At 40.9% G+C, this 21,497-nt stretch overlaps 1 protein-coding gene across 2 annotated transcripts in view; it reads right to left on the bottom strand.

The window, feature by feature from the left end:
* Window positions 1-21,497, bottom strand: part of LOC145265516 (sodium/hydrogen exchanger 9B2-like) — a 72,004-nt gene that overhangs the window by 34,252 nt on the left and 16,255 nt on the right. For both annotated transcript variants that reach the window (XM_080121428.1, XM_080121427.1), the window contains exons 2-5: window positions 19,231-19,711; window positions 16,783-16,870; window positions 15,831-16,013; window positions 2,921-3,096 (exon numbers count right to left, since the gene is read on the bottom strand). In XM_080121428.1, coding sequence (XP_079977554.1) covers window positions 2,921-3,096; window positions 15,831-16,013; window positions 16,783-16,870; window positions 19,231-19,633 — 850 coding nt within the window. In that variant the 5' untranslated portion in view covers window positions 19,634-19,711. The remainder of the gene's footprint in view (window positions 1-2,920; window positions 3,097-15,830; window positions 16,014-16,782; window positions 16,871-19,230; window positions 19,712-21,497) is intronic.

Genomic DNA, 21,497 nt, shown 5'->3' with positions numbered 1-21,497 from the left:
ACAGAAAAAAGAAATAACGGAAAGAGAAAACAGAAGAGAAAAATAAAAAGTAAAAAAAAAACAAAGTAAAAAAAAAAAACAGAAGAAAGTTAAAAAAAAAAAGAAAATTAAAAAACAGAAGTAAAAACGAAAGAAAAATACAGAAAAGAAAAAAACAGAAAAAAGACAAAAAAAAGAAAAAAAAGAAAAAAAAGAAAAAAGACAAAAAAAAGAAAAAAGACAAAAAAAAGAAAAAAAGACAAAAAAAAGAAAAAAAGACAAAAAAACAGAAAAAAAGACAAAAAAAAAACAGAAAAAAAGACAAAAAAAAAACAGAAAAAAAGACAAAAAACAGAAAAAAAGACAAAAAACAGAAAAAAAGACAAAAAACAGAAAAAAAGACAAAAAACAGAAAAAAAGACAAAAAACAGAAAAAAAGACAAAACAAAAAAGGATGTAAAAAACAAAAAAGGATGTAAAAAACAAAAAAGGATGTAAAAAAACAGAAAAGAAAGTAAGAACTAAAAAGAAAGTGAACAAACAGAAAAGGGAAGAAAAACAGAAAAGGGAAGAAAAACAGAAAAGGGAAGAAAAACAGAAAAGGGAAGGGAAACAGAAAAGGGAAGGGAAACAGAAAAGGGAAGGGAAAGAGAAAAGGGAAGGGAAAGAGAAAAGGGAAGGGAAACAGAAAAGGGAAGGGAAACAGAAAAGGGAAGGGAAACAGAAAAGGGAAGGGAAACAGAAAAAGGAAGGGAAACAGAAAAAGGAAGGGAAACAGAAAAAGGAAGGGAAACAGAAAAAGGAAGGGAAACAGAAAAAGGAAGGGAAACAGAAAAAGGAAGGGAAACAACAAAAATCCAGAAAAAAAGAGGGAGGAAAAACTAGAAAAAGCAGTGAAAACACAGAAAAAGGGGAACAGAAAAGAGTTGGGAAAACAGAAAAAATGATCAAAAAGAAAAAAAATCGTTAGATATGTGATTTAAAAATCCAGCCAAAATCATCTTAAATTATACCAGTGGACAAATAGCAAAATGAATATAGACGTTGATAAAGGCTTATTGTCCCATATTGTTGACAAGAATCACATGTGGCATGTTTAAAACCACCTGGACGATGATTCAAATCAAATCACAGAGTTCATCATAGACAGGAGAATGTACTTTCAATGTAACTATACATATTTTATGGTTCACAGGTTTATTTTATTCATATTTTGTGCATCTCACAGTGCACTTCTTACAAAATGATGATCAGTGGTTGTAATGTTAGACCCCTACATTCCCCAAAAGCTCCTCTGCTTAGTTTGTGGAAAGGGAGTTGGGAGTAACTGAATTTTTGTAATACTTGATAGCATTGAGTATACAAGACCAAATGAAAAATTGTTTAACTTACAAAAATAATAGTTTTTAAAAATTAAAAAAGGGGCAAGCAAAAATAAAAATAAGACTCCCAGACAACATCGTCGGGTTAGTACAGTTTGTATTAAAATAAGATTAAAAACGTTTTATCACAGTCAAAAATTAAATATATGTTTTGGAATTTTTTTAGATGAGGATCAATAATTTGTATTATTCGGACTACTGTTCTCATCTTGGACGTTATTCTCACATTTTGGCTAATATAACCTCTGAACTTCTCCAGATTATCTTGCTGCATGCTACAATGATCTAACAAATAAAAACTTAACACCAATTAAACAAACTTGCTAGTCACTAAATTCACCTTGCCTTTGCTTAAATGAAAAACTATTCATCACAAAATTTAAAGATAGGGATAAACTCTTAAACAAAAAACAAGAAACCTCAATAAATTGTAGGCATTACAAATCGCATCTGCTCTCTCACTTGCTAATTACTCCCCCATAATCCCAATTAAATTCGACTCCAACACGACCCACATGCAATATCCAACAGATAAAGACCTACACATCGAAATCTCAAGTTCAACATTCACTAAATCCAAAACCACACCCTTCCTGGTAAAAACCATACACACACAAAAAAATGGAATTTGCAGAGAATTTTAAACGGAACCTTTTATTTGTCTTCTATTTTCCTGCTTTCCAACTGGCAGCAAATTTCCACTAATAACGATTACTGACATTTTCCCATTGACTACTCTACACTCATTAACCCTTATCCTTGAGTGACCTCCAGGCTTTGATAAGTGATAACTCCTTTGTAAAAAAAAAAAAAGAAAAAAAAAAAAAAAAAAAAAAGCTACCCCTGTTGATTAAATAAAAGGTTCCATTCAAAATTCTGACAGATTCCAGAATTCAACAAGATACACCTAAAGAAGGTTGACTGAAACATTACGAGAAATAAGCAGCAAAATGAAAACAGTAGTCTGAATAATCCAAATATGAACATTTACCTCAAAGGTTTTTTTTTTTTTTTTTTTTTTTTTTTTTCCAATTTTCACCCCAAACAAGGCATAGTGCCACTTTGAAGCAGGGGGCTACTATCAGGGACTTAATTAGCAGGGTCATTATGAAGGGAGATGAGTAGAAAGATGTTTGTTAACATTACACTTGAACTTCTGCATATCAGTACAGTTGGGAAAGCAGAATCCCGGAAGGGAGTTCCAAAGACCCGCAGTTCTGGGGAAGAAACTATTGGAGTAAAAGGCTTTCTTGCACCTAGGGATCTCTACTGTAAAGGGATGAGACTTAGTAGCTTGTCGGGTTTGTCGGGGTAGTTACGTCGGGGAGGTGTTTCAGTTCGTCAGAGCATTCACCATTAAAGTATTTGTAGAACAGGCAGAGAGATGCAACATCTCATCGATGGTGCAGAGACTTCAGCCTAGATGACAGTTCAGGACCTATCAGGTTGGCGACTCTCTATTCTTATAAATTAAAATATTTACATCTAAAACATTGACAAATTAAAAGAAAAAAAGATTAGTCCTATAAAATGAAACCAAAAAATTTGAATCGCCTCACCTTCTGCAAAAGCGATTCCAAGAACAACACCAAATCCTGTAATTGCAAGAACATCATCAATGCTGGCTGCTGCTATGACCAAAGTTGGAATGCCCTTATCAACACCATAACCAGATTCCTTGAGTTGTAAAAGACACGGCACAACAACGGCTGGAGAGACAGCAGCAATCACAAACCTAACGCGGAGCAAAATTAAAACAGAAAGTAAACTAAAGAAAAATGGGTGCAACTTTACTGTAGTGTGTCGTCCAATCCAATTGTGTATTTATGAACACAGCATTTCAGGGAAAAACATTACGTGTCATGTCGAAATTTGTATAAATTCCAAAATTTATGAAACATTGTCTAGTAGAAGACGTTTTAGAACTAATTTATGAAAAAAAAAAAAAACGTATTATCGAGCATAAACAAGATACCTGACTTGAAAGCAGTTATCTTTCCCTGATTTCAAAGTGAAATTGCAACTTTGAAAAATTCTGTTTTTACTTATATTTTTTTACTTAACCATTTTTCGTAACTATTGGAATTTATTCTAATTTAAGCATAATACGTAAGTACATAAGTGTTTTTCTCTGAAATGCATTTTTTCGAAGACACACTATAGTTGTAACGGGAACGATGTCCCGGGCCTGCGTCGTCTAGTGGTGGACCCCTCCAGCGTGACCAGACTCGCACTGGTCACTGGAAACCATACCTCCGCTGCTCAAGGCACGTTAAACGTGCATGACCCCAAGTCCGTGTGGCAACATTGTTCTCTTCGGCCGTCACTCTGGTTTTGTGTATGTGTCTTCGTCGTCTGGCGTCAGGGCATACCTGAAATAAACTGCATCTTCACTTATGCCGGCAATCGAAAAACAAAGAAAAAACTCTGAGGTCATTTTCGTTTAAACCAAATAAAATAATTATTTGCAATCATTCTACATTTGTTTAAAGTCGTGTTTTCGTTATCCGCACTTCGTGATGCAGGTTGTATACTTGAGATATCAGGTTAATTCTCTAGCTAAGAACAAGATCTTTTCAAGTTAGTCCTTATTGAGATTTCTGCCCCTGCCTCTCACCCCAGGCGGGGCGAGAGCCGATGTGTACGCTTCGCTCGCTAGCCAAAGACTGCCAAAACCCTTCTATATCTTTTTCGAGTAGGCGATCGTTGTTTATATCAAAAGCATCTTCCTTCCTTTTCTCCATTATCTTCTATTCCCCCCCTCTTTCTTCTCTTGTGAATTTCTTTTTCTATCCCTCTATTTTCTTATTCTTTTCCTTTTCTCTATTGTTTTGTGAACATATCTGTCAAACTAGCTTGGTGGTCTCTGAGTTAAAACACCGTGGGTCCCCGACTCCGAGCAGACATTTTGGAACCCAATTCTCGAGACTGTCCGAATCAATTACGTTAGTTAAAACTCATTCTCACCAGATCCAACTAGAAAAATAATCTCCTTTTTTTCCGCCATTAAAACAGATATCATGTCTCCCGAACATCTCATAAACGCCCGTCTTAATCTTTGACACAGTATCAGCACGCCCCCCCCCTCCCCGGCCATAAGCATTCTTATCTTCACCTAGCTGAACGGGACACCCGGCATCGTCCGGTGTCCCGTCACATAGTTAATTTACACCAAGAAATCTGTATCTGTGACAAAACTAAAATATCAATATCATATTCCTCAAAAATCACAAATTGATCAAGTAGTTTTATTTGGTGATCTTTTAAACCAACTCATTTCAGGTGAAAACACTATGTAAATTCCGAAAAATAATCCAGTAGAAAGATAATTACAATACAAGTAGAATTTATCAAATGATTGTTTTATCGTATGTTTTAATGTAGAAGAGTTGTATGAGAAACAAGGGAGATAACCGTTGAATTAAATTAAGAGTCCCTATTTACAATGCCTCCCCACGGGACAGAGTTAGACACCAGGGTCGTTTTTTTAACATGGAGAAAAGGAACAAAAATAAAAATTGTCTCAGTCGTGAAGGATTTCTCCTCCACTAACAGAGAACAAGAAATTGAAGTGCAGCATCTGAAGAACAGATACTACACTTTGAGGTATTTATTTGCTCCCTCACTGAACAAATTAGGCACAAGGCCGATTTTTAAAGTGAGGAGTAAAGGGGAAATGGGGACCAACTCCCCGGGGAATAGGGGAGCTGGATAGTGACAATTGGTATGAAGGGTTGCCCCTACATTGACCAAGGTCTTATATGTGAGGTCGCCCCCACATATGGTCTTTGCTTGAAGTATGTATTTATTTGCTTCCCCACTGAGCAAATTAGACACAAGGCCATTTTTTAATGTGGAGAGAGAAGGAAGGGGGAGGGAAAAGGGGACCAGCTCCCGATGGGTGGGAAATGGGAGCTGGATAGTGACAATTGGTATGAAGGGTTGCCCTTACATTGACCAAGGTCTGATATGTGAAGTTACCCCCACATATGGTCTTTGCTTGCAGTATCTGTCGGAACAGATGGTATTTATTTGCTCCCCCACTGAGCAAATTAGGCACAAGGCCGATTTTTAATGTGAGGCGTGAAGGGAGGGGGAAGGGAAAAAGGGGACCAGCTCCCGAGAGGTGGGAAATGGGAGCTGGTTAAAGGTCAGGCATGTGGGGTTGCCCCCACATCTGGTCTTTGCTAGTCATAGCTAGTCATAGCTTGCAGTATCTGTCGGAACAGATACTACACTTTGATCTTGTTTATATATTTTATTGAGAAAGAAAAAATTGAACATAAAAAAACGTACAAAAAATTCAATTCAACAAAATTAGGCACAAGGCCCTACAAGAAATTGGGAGGGGGAGGGTACAGGGTCTTTTTGACTATGTAACAGATGAGACTTTGAAGTCTTACTCTTGACTGGCAACATTTACCAAAATACCTCAATCACTCTGTGGATCCTAATCTAACTAATAACCCCAGCGTTCAATGTAAAATTTAACTATGTACAATTTGTATATTCATTTCTGTATGTTGTGTGTGCATTTTTTTTTTTTTTTTTTTTTGTGTGTGTGTGTATGTGTGAGAAAATAAAGTTCGATTTCATTAGAAAGAGTTCTTGAATTAATTGGCATAAAATGTTCGTGGAGTGGGAAAAAACTAATGAAAATGTTCATTTCAAAAATAAGGAAAAAACTACTAATGTGTTGTTAGTAAGACCCCCCTGTACTATTCTATGTGGCTAGACCCCCCACTGTTTTCCGGGGAACCGAAAACAAGCAGAGCATCCCTAATGGGGTTTGGGGAAGTCGCCTTAATGGAGGTGGGAGAAAATAAAGCAACGGATGGAGGGGGTAGGAAGGTGACCTCTGAGTAGGGGGATGACCGGGAGCATCAGAAAATAAAGATGAGGAGCAGGGGGGGTTGGGCAGACTCAGAGGTTCTCTAATACCAAAAAATAAAATCAGGAACAGGATCTCATTTGTACCACCAGTCAAGAGTTACTTTACTGAACTTATAATGCTAACCTAGGCGGGATGGGTTCCGTAGGACCCAGCACCGCCCATGCCATGCCTAAGGAGGGAACACGTATTGAAACTTGGCTCCTCGACGGATGCACAAACTAGTGCTGTGCACCCACCTCTTGTCAAATTCCACTCTAGGCAACCTCTTCCAATCGCATCTGATCTTTACTTTAAGCAAATGTTTAAAGTAAACGATCAGATCCCGATCAGGAACAGATGTCCCTTCGTGGACCAACTTGAGGCGCGCGATCCAAATGGTCATGCGCGCTACTGCTAGGATCGCCAGGAAAACCAAACTTTCCTCCCTGGGGAACGGCGGCTCCATGTTGTACACAAAAGTTCCTACGTCGAGATCGAGCAGACACTCGGCATCGATGCGAGCTGTTACCCCCTCGACGTACCTTAATAGGGGCTGTATCCGGCTGCAACTAAAAAATGCGTGCTCGATTGTTTCGGGCTCGCGTTCGTCACAGCACGGACAGAAGCGGCTGGTATGTTCTTTATACCGGAAAAGTACGTCGAAGAGGGGCAGCGCATTTCGGACCAGTCGCCAAGTCAGGGAGAATTCCGAGTTATTCAGAATCTCCCGTCCCGGCGCCCAACGCCATTGAGAACGGACAACCTCCATCGACCATCCCATCCGCCTACAAAGTGGATCCTTCGCGGTCCCCTCCACTAAATCCCGATACAGTTTCTTCCTTGGCTGATCGAGGACATTGGTCCCCGGCAAAGCTCTAAGAGCGGTTCGGCATTCGGAGAAGAACTTGGACTCCCCTTTCGGTCTACGACGACCTTCTACCGAAGGGTTGGGTTTGAGATTGGGAAACGAGTTCTCAACCACAGGGACCCAAGGAGCGTCTCCTTCAAGCGAACGACCCAGGAAAGCCAATCTCTCGGCGTTTCTATGACACAAGAGACTGGGCTGACCCAGGCCTCCCTCGCTCGGATTTTGAACACAGACCTCTCTGCAGACATAATGCTTACCCTCGTTCCACAAAAGTGAATCGAGGCGCCCTTGTAAGCGGGTTAGTCGTTCTGCAGGGAGAGGAAGTACAGACAAACGGTAAAGGATGAGCGGAAAGACGTATGTAGCACACGCCTCCGCCCGACCCTTCAAGGACAATTTCCTTCCAATCCAAGTCTTTACTGACGATTTGACCTTAGACTGTACTTCCGACCAATTCTTTTCCAGCTGAAGTCCCGGTCCAAACCAGACACCGAGAATGCGGACCGGTCCATCGGTCCAGCTGAAAATACCTGGAAGCGAGTTTACCCCGGTCCAGGCCCCCAACCGCAGGCCAACAGACTTGCTACGGTTGAAGATGGCCCCTGTTACTTCTTCGTATCGAGCGAGCGCCTCGACCACCGCTTGAACGTCCGTGAGGCAAGACACGAACACGGTGACGTCATCGGCGAACGCGGAAACCCTGGCTCGTGTGCCTCCAGGGAGAGCTATTCCGCGCAGGACTGGTGTAGCCGCCTCGTCCCTTAACTTGCGAAGGAGGGGTTCCAACGCCAGGACATACAACAGAGGCGACAGCGGACAACCCTGTCGCACCGACCGAGAGACAGCGAATGACTCCGACAGCTTACCGTTGATCTGCACCGCTACCGTCGGCCTGTCATACAGAACAAAGATCCACTTGCGGAAGTCCGGATTAAATCCGGCGGCCTCTAGCACAGATCCTAGGAACCGATGGTCGACCCTATCGAATGCCTTGGACTGATCCAAACTGATCAGCGCGGCTTCGGCGTCGTCTTCTGTCCCCTCTATGATCGAGCGTATCAAGTGCAAATTGTCTTGAATCGATCTCCCCTTCACAGCATAAGTCTGGTCCGGTTCGATCAAGTCAGTGATGACAACCTGCAAGCGATTCGCAAGAATCTTTGCCAAAATCTTTAACTCTGTGTTTAGCAGAGTCAAGGGCCTAAAATCATCAAAGTTTTCCCTCCCACCATGCCGTTGACCTTTCCTCAGCAATGTGATCACACCCTTGGTCACCTGTCCAGGGATGGAACCCTGGGCAAACCAATGGTTGAACATATCCTTCAGAATAGGGACCAACATGGGCGACAGCCTCAAGTAAAACTCGTAGGGTAAACCATCAAGCCCCGGGGATTTGTTATAGCCGACCTGCTTCAACGCAGTAATGACCTCATGTTCAGTAATAAGACCATCACAGCTAGCCGCCCGAGCCGCCGTGAGGCGGGGCGAGTCAGCCAAATAGCTGCCAAACTCATCAACCCTGAGTCCGGGTAGTTGGGTGAAGCGCACCGATAGATGCTCCCGAAACCCCTCGCAGATCTCCCGAGTCGATACTAAGGGGTGTCCTTCCAGGTTATGTACTTTACGAATGTACCCATCCGAACCGCGCCTTAAAGCAGCCTTACGCTCAACAGCGTCAACATTCACAGCCTCGTTAGAAACTTTGTTTAACCTAGCCCTAACTACTTGACCTTCATACCGCTCGCTAGCCAAGCGGTTGAGATCTTGTTTAGCTAGTGCCAACTCTAGGGGGTCCCCCCCCTCCACCGCCCGGGTCAGCTTATCCTCTAAACGCTTCTTTGCCTTAGCCTTATCTATCGCGAGGCGTTGGCTATACTGGACAGAGAAGCGCCTAATTTTGGCCTTGAGACTAACCCACCACTTACTCCCTGTAACCGCCCCCACTAAAGCCCGCTGAATTAGCTCAGTGACCTTCAACCGGTAGTCCTCCAGCTCCAACAAGGTGCTGTTGAACTTCCAGTATCCGGCCAGTTTAGGCCTAGCACTTAAGCTCAAACGGGCCATAACAAGTTTATGGTCCGAGTGTCCTAGCAAGTGGAACGTGGGGCAAGATAGGAAGTCTACATCGCCTCTTCTAACTAACATCCGATCCAAGTAAGTGCTTGGATGGGAAGGCACTACAGGATGCCACGTCCACATCTCCCGCCCCGGATGATCCAGACGAAATCTGTCGATGAGATCGCACGAGGCCATCAGGTCAGACAGACTGCTGTCACACCACGCCGACCCGCTAGTCCCCCCGACCTTATCTATTTTGGGATCAAGGATTGCATTCCAATCCCCCATTAAAACTAACCGTTCCGGATCCACTAAGAAGCCCTCCAACCGTCGAAAAAAGGTTGCCCTCTCTACAGCAGCATTGGGAGCATAAACAGCAACAATCCGAAAAACACTACAATTAACAGCAACATCAACAACAAGCGCCCGCCCGTCCTCGCCTGCGTGAACAACATTCACCGACGCTGACAGGGTGCGACTCACTAGCAAGGAGATTCCACGACTATAGGTATTGCCATATGCTGAGTAGACATCATAATCGTTTACCAGCACCTGACAATCCCCGTCACAAACAAAGTGGGTCTCCTGGATAGCGGCAATATCTACCTTGAGGGACACCAAGTCTCTCACAACGCGCGAGGCCTTGCTTCGACACCTGATGCCCCTCACATTCAATGTAGCCAAGTTCAAAGACATGATCACTTACCTCAAGCACTGTCACAGACGGGTCTGAAATCCTGGGCAGTGAGGACATGGCAGGCCTGGCCAAGGCTGCCGGTAAGTAAATCCGATGAAGGTGATCCATCCTTGGCCACGCCCCCCACGTCCAGGGGGAAGGTTAGTTTGAGTGCCCTGTATAGCGATGGATGTACATACATGGGGATTCTACCCTCACATTTAAAGAAAATGTTGGTCAGTGAAGGATGGTCCCTATCCACCAGCTGCTGGCCTGGGATCGCATTCTTCGCTGCCTTAATCATTGCCCACATTCCTCCAGTCCTACCGTCCTTGTTGACCCTAACGAAAGTGGTCAACAAGGGAGCGTCCTTGAATTTAGTGGGGTCTGTTACTAGGTCTCCACCGACTTTTTCAAAGTTTTTGAGTTTATTGTACCGGACCTTCTGTTGTCCTTTAAGGTCCGGAGCCGGTTGGAGAGGGTCTGTTTCACAAATCCTGCTTCCTGGCAGGAAGGGGAGCTTTTTGGTCCGTTCAGTGCGGACTTTGGGAGTGGAGGAGGGGACCTCTTTTGGTTGATGGGGAGGCTGAGCGCTTGGGGAGGGGGTAGCCTGCTCGTTTTCTTCTTTTTGGCTCCTGTCACGGGATGAGGGGCGGGAAGAGTTTCTTGGGGCCTTTATAGGAGAGGGGGAAGGTTGTTCGGGTTGCTGGGGTGTTGGGATCACAGGGGGCTCATCCTGTGTTGTTGTTGCGAGGGAGTCCTTCTCAGTCTCAGTGGGGGTAGGAGGGTTTGCGCGTGTCTTGCGGCTTTTCCTCCTCCTGGCCCTCCTGATCTCTGTTGCGCTCAGGGCCATAGAGACTGTTGTTGTCTCTTCCTCTGCCTCTGACGCGGCCTCCTCCTCAGATTCTGGTAGTTTCCTCTTGTTTGAGGAGGAGGGTGTCTGTGTGTCCATTTTCTCCGTCTCGCTCTTCGGTTGTTCTTGGTCTTGGGTGACTGTCTGCAAGGATGGCTGTTGGTTGATCTTGCCTTTCTTTACGACCGTCACCCAGCCTGTCGGTGCCTCTGGAGGATTTGCGGCCGGCGCGGGAGCAGCGGCTTGATTTGTTGTCACGCTTGTTCCCGCCGCTTTTGTGGGCTTCTTTCCTCCATTCCTCTTTGGACAGTCCTTCGCCATATGCCCTTGTTGTGTGCACAGCCAGCAATGAGGCCTCCTCCCTTCCACTATAAGGGAGAGTGTCCACTCTCCGAACTTGAGTGTGGCTGGGATGGCGTAGAATCCAGCCTTGTCCAGGACCATCTGTACTTTGTAGTCCCCGGTCATGATGTTTCTTAATCCGCGGACCGGGGTGACTTCCTCTACGTCCCCATACTGGCTTAGGATAGCCCCCAGTTGTTTGGCCTCCATATAGCAGGGGACGTTTAGAGCAGAAACATTTGCTCTCCTCTTGTTCATATAGATGGGTTGGAGCTTTATGTTCCTGCTCTGATGGCAGGTCCTGGACAGCCTGACTGCATCTTCGGAGGTGGGGAGCAGAACATCCCACTGTGCGTAACTCCTTCTACAGATGTAGTTGGCGGGAATGTTCTGCTCCAGCAACACGTTCATCATGGTGTCCTTGTTGACGCCCGTCAGACCCCTTGTCTTGGTGTCTGAAGTTATCAGAGAGAGCACTCTTTTCTCCAGAACTTCCACTTGACCCGGGAGGGGTTGGATGTTGTTCCCCTGGGTATACTCCTTGTAAGTGGAGTCGAAGAGTGCTCTGTAGTCTTCGGGCGTCAACTTCCCTTGCTGCTCTTTGGGGCCCCATGCCGGTCCTCCATCCTGGTGGGTGTCAGCTGGACTCGGGTTGGGGGGCGTAGCTGGTGTTGTGGGGCTCTCTCTTGTTATGGGCATTTTTGGTTTCGGAACTGGGCCGTTACCAGGCAAAGTAGGCCATTGTGTCTTTGGCGTTATTTCGTCCTGGCTTGGTTTGCTTTCCGGGCCGCTCCCCTTTCTTATTTTCTTCCTTTGCTGGGTGGCTATCCCCTTGGGGGATGGAGGTGTCTCCCCTTCTGGTGCCGTGTTTCCAGCTGGAGCCTTGGTGGGTACTGTCAAGGGTGTCTCTCCTTCCAGCTTGCTTTTGTTACCACTGGCCGGAGAGTCACCCCTTTTCCGTATTTGGTCCTCTTGGGGAGTGTTGGGGGGCCAATCACTGTCTTCCCCGCCGAATAGTGAGCAGATGGAGGCTATTACGTCTTCATCCAGCGCCTCGGTTTGGTCCGCGGTGCTGATTTCCTCCTTTTCTGTTGGGGAGTCGCCCTTTGGGGGAGCGGGGGATGGGTTCCCCGGTCTTCCTCCCTTGGTTCTGCCGTCCTGGGGTGCAGCTGGTTGGCTGGGTTCTGCACTTTCCCCAGCTAGTGACTTAACGGCAGCTTTTTCTGCTGGGTTGCCCTCGTGGGGAGCGGTTGCTTTTTGGGGGGTCGCCGCGGGCTGCGGCCCTACCCTCCCGCTTTCTTCCAAGGTCGCCGCGCGCCGGGGCCCTACCTTGTTTCCTGGCGCCGTCTCGCCGGGAGATGCATCAGCTCCCTCACATAGGGAGTCGTTCGCAGTTGAGATGCTGCGCATTTGGGGTGACGTACCCCTCCTGCCTGGCATCGTGGCGGTTGCACTGGCCGCTGGCGCGGACCAAAGTGTAGTGGGGGAAAAGAAAACCCAGGGGAATGGAGGGGGAGGAGGGGGAGGAGCGGACTTTGAAGAAATTAGAGTTTTTGACTTCCCCTCACGGGGATGTCGGGTTAGCAGCTCGGATCCCCCCGCGAGGGGGGAGAGCAGAGAAGAAAGACGCAGTGGGTGCTAGCGGGTCAGAGTGCCGCGTCGCAATTAAGAGAGAGAGGGGATAGGCATCCCTGCCCACAGAGGGGAGCAGAAACGAAGCACCCGCCCTACCCCACGTCACCCTACCCACTAACTTACCCCAACGGAAGCGAGAAAGAGAACCCTGTCTGCTCGATCCACTGGGAGAGCAGCGAAGATAGACAAAGTTTGGGCCTGGCAGGTCAGAGTGCTGCTCAGGCAATTAAGTGTTGAGAAATTAGACCATCCCAGTCTCGAGAAGTGAGACCGAAACGAAGAAAAAAAACAACATGCAAAAACAACAAATGAAAAAAGAAGGTCTCAACTACCAGCGATAGTGGTGTTGGTCCCGAGATTCCAGTCTCCCAAAAGAGGGGATCGGTTTCCGGGTCCAAGCTCCCACAAATGTGGAGTCGGTCCTCTAGGTCCTGACTCCCCAAAGGAGTGGGTCGGTCCTTGCTAACAAAAGTTAGTAAGAAAAAACACCTTAACCTAGCCCGAAAGCCCGGTGGTGGGTCAAGTTTAGTAACTGAGAGAACAGATACTACACTTTGATCTTGTCCCGAAGGCCAAGTTAAATTAAGAGTCTGCCATCTCTAAAGATGATACCTTGGAATGTAATTGTTGCTGATTTTTTTTTTTTTTTTTTTTTAAATTTAAAATACTTCTAGCACATCATCTACTGGATCAATTTCTTGTAATTTTTTACGCAAAGTACATAATGGAAAACATTATGTACTTTGCGTATCATGGTGACATAAGTATAAATTCAAAAAATTACTGAAATGTGTTGGTTTGAAAAAAATAAACAATGTATACAAGCACCTTTTATTTTTACAGAGAAAATCAATTTTAAAGAAATTCATAGGCATCACATTAAAAAATCTTGCAAGTTTTAATGACTGTTGAGTTATGCACATTTGTTTCTTGAGATTGATTCCAAAATGGTGGACAAAACAGTTGCTCCGCGGATACTCATAAAATTTGATTTTCTCATTAAAAGTAAAACTATTTGATCAATTTATGTGATATTTGGAATATGATATGTTTGTTTATCACAGATACATAAATCCTACAAATTTTTCTATATTTTTTATTTAATATCCGGTGAATTCTGGATAAGATCCAAGCTTCTTTTATCTTATCTATAAAGTAATCGCTCTTGAAATGGGAATCTGTATGTTTATAATTTACACATTTAAAAGTTCAAACTAAAATTTTAATTTCGTTATTAACAATTAAACTAAAAATTTATTTAATAACGCTTGGCGTACAATTCAAATTGTTCTCATCTATATAATATCCTGCTTGTTCTTTTCTTCATCTATAACTTACACTTTCATCTATTATATAAATCTCACCTGTCTGTATGTATGTATGTCTGCCTAAAACTTTCGACAGATGATGGATTTTCACAAGATCGGTATTGTTTTGAAACTTGACCCTTCGGATGACAAATATCAAAAAATTGGCTAAAAACATTACTTCCTTCACTGTCAACTGGGCACTTTTCTACAAGGAGGGGTCGTTTTTTTCACCAATATTTTCGATAGTCATCTTTTCTTTTCGATTGATTTAAACCTTTGTCACTTTCGGTTTGGCGATGGGCACAACAGCAAAGACATCACTTCTTTTTTTCATGTTCTTTTCTTCCTTCACAGTACGGGTTTGAGCCTGCCTGTCTACTACCACATTTGTTTTGCTCAACACACCCCTCCAAACACCCAGCCAACGTTGGGCACCCAGGCTACTTAATTAGATATTTGAAAACGAGGTTGGATTAAAGGGAGGTCACTCTCATATTCTGATCCAGGATTGTCAGATTAGTCTTCTTTTTTTTTTTCTCCAAATTTAGCTAATTTGGCGTTTTTTGAAGCAGTTTCACCTTCAAAAATAGTATTTTTTTTTCTTTCCAAAAAATTAATTTTTTGCACTATCCAAAAAAAAAAAAAAAAAAAAAATCAGCTTTTTGCAAAATATATTTGTTGATTAAATATATTTCTCATTCCCGTGAAATTTCCGTGGGTTCTGCTAGTCTCAATAATAATCTATTTTTAATAAAGCAAAAATGTTTAAACTGGCTGCTTTTTTGTAAGCTGCATCCATTTTTTTTTTTTTTACTGATATAAAGAGGAAGTAATAGTAGAAACTAGTGGTCATCACAAAAACATCTCCACCTGCGCTCAGCAAATCTAGGTTGCAGAAAAATAACTCAAGACTAGAACTGTAGTCTGAACAATCCAAGTATGAATTATCAATCCTGATCTCAAAAATAAGAATATCATATTTTAGAAAATATATGATATAATAGTAGGACCCATTAACTGGCATCACCCGGTGGTATTTTATTTATAAAGATTGCCTCTTGTATAGACGGAAGCCATGTTTGTAAATCTACGAAGCGTTTGTGGTGGAAGATTTAAATTCTGGAATGAACGAATAGTCAGTTCTCAACCAATGGGATTTGGTGGAATGTATGTAGGGAGAAATTATTTTTGGATTCGGGGAAATGGAAAGATTATGTTATGTATACAAGTATATATGATTTATTAGATAATAAGGGTGCAACCCCATATCTGTTCAAAATGAAGAATAGCCCCCAATGTTACTGGGAGCAGTAAGAGTACTTTTTATTTAGAGAGGAAAAAAGCAACTACTTCCACTATTGACGGCTGTGACTGTGATGATGTTGCTCCTAGGATGTAATGTAGGATTTTACTATAACGAATAAATGTGTGTAAGATGGCATTCAAAAGTTACATAATATAGTGGCTAATAGTCTAGACATGAATTTGTATGTGGCATCTGTTGGAGCAAACCTAGTGTACTTTGATCTAGAGAGAAATTTCGACAATCAAATTATTATATATGGAGATATATAATATGTTTCTGAATTTTTGAGATAAGGATTGAAAATTCCTATTTGAATTGTTTGGATTACTGTTATCTTGAGAATTTTCACATTTCGGCAGATATAACCTCCAACCTTCTGTAGGTGTATCTCATCTAACACTGAGAATTACATTGTTGAACTTGTACGGAATTTTGAACAGAACGCTTTTTACCAACACAGGCCGCTGAACAGTTTTAAGTATTTACTTAATGTTAAAAAATAAAGGTAAAAAACTCTTTCTATACAAGACAAAGACGGACATACATACCCAAGCATGATTCCCCAGATCCATGGGAGACCAAGTAAGAAATGAGAAACAATGGTAGCCACTAGCGTCTCAATAAGGCAAGGTGAAAAAGCTAATCGGATGACTGCGAAGGACAATTTCTTGAGGACCATTGGATCGAGTCCCAAACCAGCCCGAATGAGAATTACTGTTAGGGCAGTATTCCTGCAAAGAAAAAAAAAAAAAAAGATTAAAAAATTTTATTCATTATATTACATAGCGTATCGTCTGAAGATTACTTTTGTTTTGGCTCAGAAAAACTTTGGAGTTATCTCCCTTCATAATAGCCTACATTCTTCCATTTGGAAGTACAAAATAGTTAAAAGAGGGCATTTTTTTTTATATAGATAATAATAAGTGATATATCTCTAAATATTTAACTATAAACTTGCTATTTTTTTCTGATTACCGTAAAACACATGTTAAATGTGCACGTATTGTCTCAAATGTAAAAATACTTATAACTTCTTCCCTGTCATGGCTGATGGAATGAGAGTTTGATACCCGTGTGGATTAAATAAAAGGTTCCGTTCAATCTGCAAAGATTATAAGTCCTGGCTGATAAGAGCTGCTGATCTTCGCAAACTGGAGGCTTTTGATAATTCCTGTTCCTATTTACAATGCCTCCCCACGGGACAGAGTTAGACACCAGGGTCGTTTTTTAACATGGAGAAAAGGAACAAAAATAAAAATTGTCTCAGTCGTGAAGGATTTCTCCTCCCCTGACAGAACAAAAATTGAAGTGCAGCATCTGGAAGAACAGATACTACACTTTGATCTTGCCTGTTAGCATTACATCCTACTTGTGCTCTGGCAACACTTCCACATCTTCCTGCGATGGAAGCAAACTAATTACCAAAAGAGATGAAGCCATGTGTAGTTTAAAAAAATAAATAAATAAATAAAGCTAAAAAAATCTGTTTGTGCAACTTACCTGAGAATACCTGACCAGTTTGGATTAATATCGCGACCGACATTAACGTATGGAACATTCTTCAGAAGGATCCCAACAATAAGCATACCTACAAGAATTAAACATCAACCAAAATTACAGTTAGGGTTTCAGTTTTAGATTTTTTTTTTCTACTAACAGAAAATTACATAATTTGATAAAAAGTTCCACAGAAAGTCATGCATACAAATCCTTTCTATTTTTTTGTTTATGAAGGGATTACCATTTATCAAGGCCTAAAGGCTACTCAAGGATAAGAGTTAATGAGTATCAGGTGTCTGGTTAGACAACACTGTCATGATCAGTAATGGTAGAAATTGGTAGGATTTATTTAAAAGGACAACTCAAAAGGATTTGTTTACATCAAACTTGAATTTAAATAGTCATGCATTCTTAAAAAAAAAAAAAATCAGTGCCTTATGATGAGTCATTTTTATTATTTTTAGGGAAAAAAGGGAAAAAGGCAAAAGAGGAAAAGGGGGAAAGGAAAAGAGGGAGAAAAAAGGAACAAAGGAGGAAACGAGGAAAATGTAAAAGGGTAAAAAGAAAAGGAAAAAAGGAAAATAGGAAAAGAAAAAAGGAGTAAGAAAAAAGGGAAAAAGTAAAAAAGAAAAAAGGGAAAGAAACGAAAAGCAAAAAAAGGGGAAAAGGAAAAAGGGGAAAAGGAAAAAAACCAAAAGTGAACAAAAGTAACAAAATAGAAAAGAAAAAGGGAAAGAAAAAAAAAAAAAAAAAATGAAAACAAATGAAAAAAGATCACAAGCTGTGCATGCGTGGTCCCCCTCTGGTGTTGCATGCGAGATGCCGCCACAAAACATTTGGGCCAAGTTTCAAGAAAATCTAATGGATGGATCAAACACTATGAGGCAAAAAGTGTAATTTTTGACTAATTTGGAGTATTTTTTACCTCTTTTGAGCCCCTTGGGACATCGAATCCCAGAATGGATAATAGTGCAGGCCTTAACACATGTATATTTGAGTTGATCACCATGGAAAAACACTATATATTCAGATATATAAGGTTTTTGTTGAGAAATATGAAAAAAGAGTCACAAAAAGGGGCATTTTTAGCACTGAATGTCCATGGGGACACGAACCAGAATTTTGCCAGGATCGCCCATACTGGATTTATATTAAAAAGAATGGGCTCCATATTTTGACAAAGTTTCAGAAAAATCTAATGCATGGATCAAAAGTTATGGGGCAAAACGGATCATTTTTGGGCATTTTTGACCTCTTGAGCCCCTGGGAATGCAACGGGGAATTTTTGCAAAATAACTTTTTTTTACTGTGCACATCTATTTGATGAAATACAATCTGTGGCAAAATTTCAGGAAAAACTAATAGACGGTTATCTGGCAATTGTCCAGACTAACGGATGGACGCCACTGAAAACACAGGTCCCTCTCCGATAAATCGGGGAACCAACAAAAGTGAGAAAAAAAAAAAAAGAGAGGAAAACGAAATGAACCAAAAATGAACAAAAGTAACAAAATAAAAAAAAGAAAAAAGAAAATTGAAATGAAAGAAAGAAAAAAAAGGAAAAAGAAAAACGTAAAAGAAAAAAGGAAAAAGAAAAACGTAAAAGAAAAAAGGAAAAAGAAAAACGTAAAAGAAAAAAGGAAAAAGAAAAACGTAAAAGAAAAAAGGAAAAAGAAAAACGTCAAAGAAAAAAGGAAAAAGAAAAACGTAAAAGAAAAAAGGAAAAAGAAAAACAGAAAAGGAAAAAAGAAAAGGAAAAAAGAAAAGGAAAAAAGAAAAGGAAAACAGAAAAAAGGAAAAGGAAAAAGAAAGGAAAAAAGGAAAAAGAAAGGAAAAAAGGAAAAAGAAAGGAAAAAGAAAGGAAAAAGGAAAAAGAAAGGAAAAAGGAAAAAGAAAGGAAAAAGAAAAAAAAAGAAAAAAGAAAAAAAAAGAAAAAAGGAAAGAAAAGAAAAAAGGAAAGAAAAGAAAAAAGGAAAGAAAAGAAAAAAGGAAAGAAAAGAAAAAAGGAAAGAAAAGAAAAAAGGAAAGAAAAGAAAAAAGGAAAAAAAAAAGGAAAGAAAAAAAAGGAAAGAAAAAAAAGAAAAGAAAAAGGAAAGAAAAGAAAAAGGAAAGAAAAAGGAAAGAAAAGAAAAAGGAAAGAAAAAAGGAAAGAAAAGAAAAAAGAAAAGAAAAAGGAAAGAAAAGAGGGAAAGAAACAGAAAAAAGAAAAGAAAAAGGAAAGAAAAGAGGGAAAGAAACAGAAAAAAGGAAAGAAAAAGAAAAAAGGAAAGAAAAGGAAAGAAAAAGAAAAAAGGAAAGAAAAGGAAAGAAAAAGAAAAAAGGAAAGAAAAGGAAAGAAAAAAGGAAAGAAAAGGAAAGAAACAGAAAAAAGGAAAGAAAAGAAGGAAAGAAAAAGAAAGAAAAACAAAAGTAACAAAAGTGAAAAAAAAAAAAAAAGTTTTAACTTACCAAGAAGTGGTGGTAACCTAAAAAACTCAACAAAATAACCACCAATAACACAGCAAATGAATAGAACCCATAAACCAAAAATGTTCGAACGTGGAAGCGCCATTTCTCCAAGCAACGATAATAAAACGGCATAAAGAATAGCAAAAATTAAAAGAACTGTTACATAAGAGCCGATAATTCCATGTGGAGGACACAAAAAAGCGTATTTTATTCTCTGAGGGATCGTCGGATTTTCAGGCAATGGATTCTTTGATGTCGTGAGGCAGTCTAAACTGGTTAGGCATTTTTTGCAGGAAAACGATCCCCGGGCATTTTTGGCACCATCTTCTGTCTTGTAATCTTTCTTCACTTCAACAAATTGTTCGACATCTCCCAAAGTAGGAACACTTTCAGTGGCACTCATTGCGAAGCTGGTTATTTTCTTACTTCCACTGTCCTAGGGTCACTGTAGTGGTTGGTTATCAGGTTTTCAACCAAGAATCTGCGAATAAAAAGGAAATTTTTTATTATTTGGATTATTAAGACTACTGTTCTCATCTCGAGTGACTTATTTTCACAACGTTGCGGCCGATGTAACATCTAACACTTCCTCAAGTATATCTTGTTAAATTCTGGAATCTGTAGGGAATCTTGAACAGAACCCTCTAATTCACGGAGGTAGCATGTTCTCATTCCATCAGCGATGACTGGTTAGAAGTCTTAGGTAATTAAAAAGTGCATTCTTTGTATTGCCCATACTGAGCATTGAACCTACAACCTCGTGAATTCAAGTTATACAAATTCTCGATTCTCATCTCAAAATTTCAGAAACAAGAATGATAAAATTGGCGTCCTAGAAAAGACGACATGATTCCATCTCTGTTTGATGAAAACTGGTTTTCTTTCGTTGTTGCAGACCATCTTCAAGTCCGCCAGCGATAGGAGTCTTCCATCATGTCTGAAAGTGACACAATGTTTAACGAGCGAGATCGGAGATGCGCTGCTGTACAACTCATGCTCTCTACCAATCCAAGTTATGATAACAGGACCATTGCCAGCACCCTCAAAATACATCGCTGGATTGCCACAAATAACAGGGACGTACACAGAGTGATGAAAATGAAGTTTCCGGCAACGGTTATGGCCTTTGGTGTGGTTTCAAGTGAGGGCCACATCATATCACCTCACATCTTCGAAATTCAACATACAAGACCTGTCATCAATTGTCACTCGTTACGTTTCACTACCATATATCATTACACTGCGTACACGTTCTAGATAGACTCTTTCTTTAGTCGACAGTCATAATGCTCTGCAATGCATGCCATCAACTGTCACTGATTTGCTATCCAAACAGACTTTCTCCACGTCCGAGTTCTCATCCATTCTTTCGACCTTGCCATAACATCAAAATTTCCTGTTACTAACCACAACATCTGTACGTCAGATTCAACAAAAACAGATTTGATTATGAGAAGGGGGTGTGTAATCTCTAATATAAATGTATGTATGTTTGTATATCTGCCTAAAACTTTTGACAGAGGCGATGGATTTTCACAAGATCAGTATCGTTTTGAAGCTCGGCTCCTCAGATGACAAATATCGAAAAATTGGCCAAAAACATTAATCCCTTCACCATCAAATGGCCACTTTTCTACAAAGAGGGGTCGCTTTTTCACTGATATTTTCGACAGTCATCCCCTCTTTTCGATTGACTAGCCTTAATTTAAACCTTCACCACTTCTGATTTGGCGATGGACACAATGGCAAAGACGTCACGTTTTTTTTTTTTTTTTCACATTCTTTTACTTCTTCGCGGTACGGGTTTGAGCCTGCCTGCCTACTACCACTTTTTTTTTTTTTTTTTTTTTTTTTTGCTCAACACACACCTCCAAACACCCGGACTAGTTCTTCAACCAAGAAAAAAGACAAAGTTCTTATTTTAAAAGAAGATTACCCATATTGCATCAGTAATTAAGTCAGAGAGCCAACGAATACGAAAACAAGAATTCAGTTTAAACTGTTAACCAACCATTTCCTCTCCCCTGACCGTCTATCTCTTACAGGACAACAAGTTAATCAATCCCACAGTTGCTTTTGACACATAATACACAATTAAACTAGAAGAGTTTCTATTTGTTTATTTTTTATTTATTTTTATTTATCTTTTTTTACTTATGACCTTAAAACAGTGCGTTTAAAGCCAAAGAAGAAAACATATCAAGGTGCTGTATAGAAGATTACCCATAATGCATCAGCAATTAAGTCAGGGATCCAGCGAAAACGTT

This window comes from Euprymna scolopes, chromosome 40, assembly GCF_053919585.1.
Source record: "Euprymna scolopes isolate OS-2025 chromosome 40, ASM5391958v1, whole genome shotgun sequence".
In the NCBI taxonomy this organism is placed as follows: Eukaryota; Metazoa; Mollusca; class Cephalopoda; order Sepiida; family Sepiolidae; genus Euprymna; species Euprymna scolopes.
Note: the sequence above shows the minus strand (reverse complement) of the source record. Positions and strands in the feature narration are given on the sequence as shown.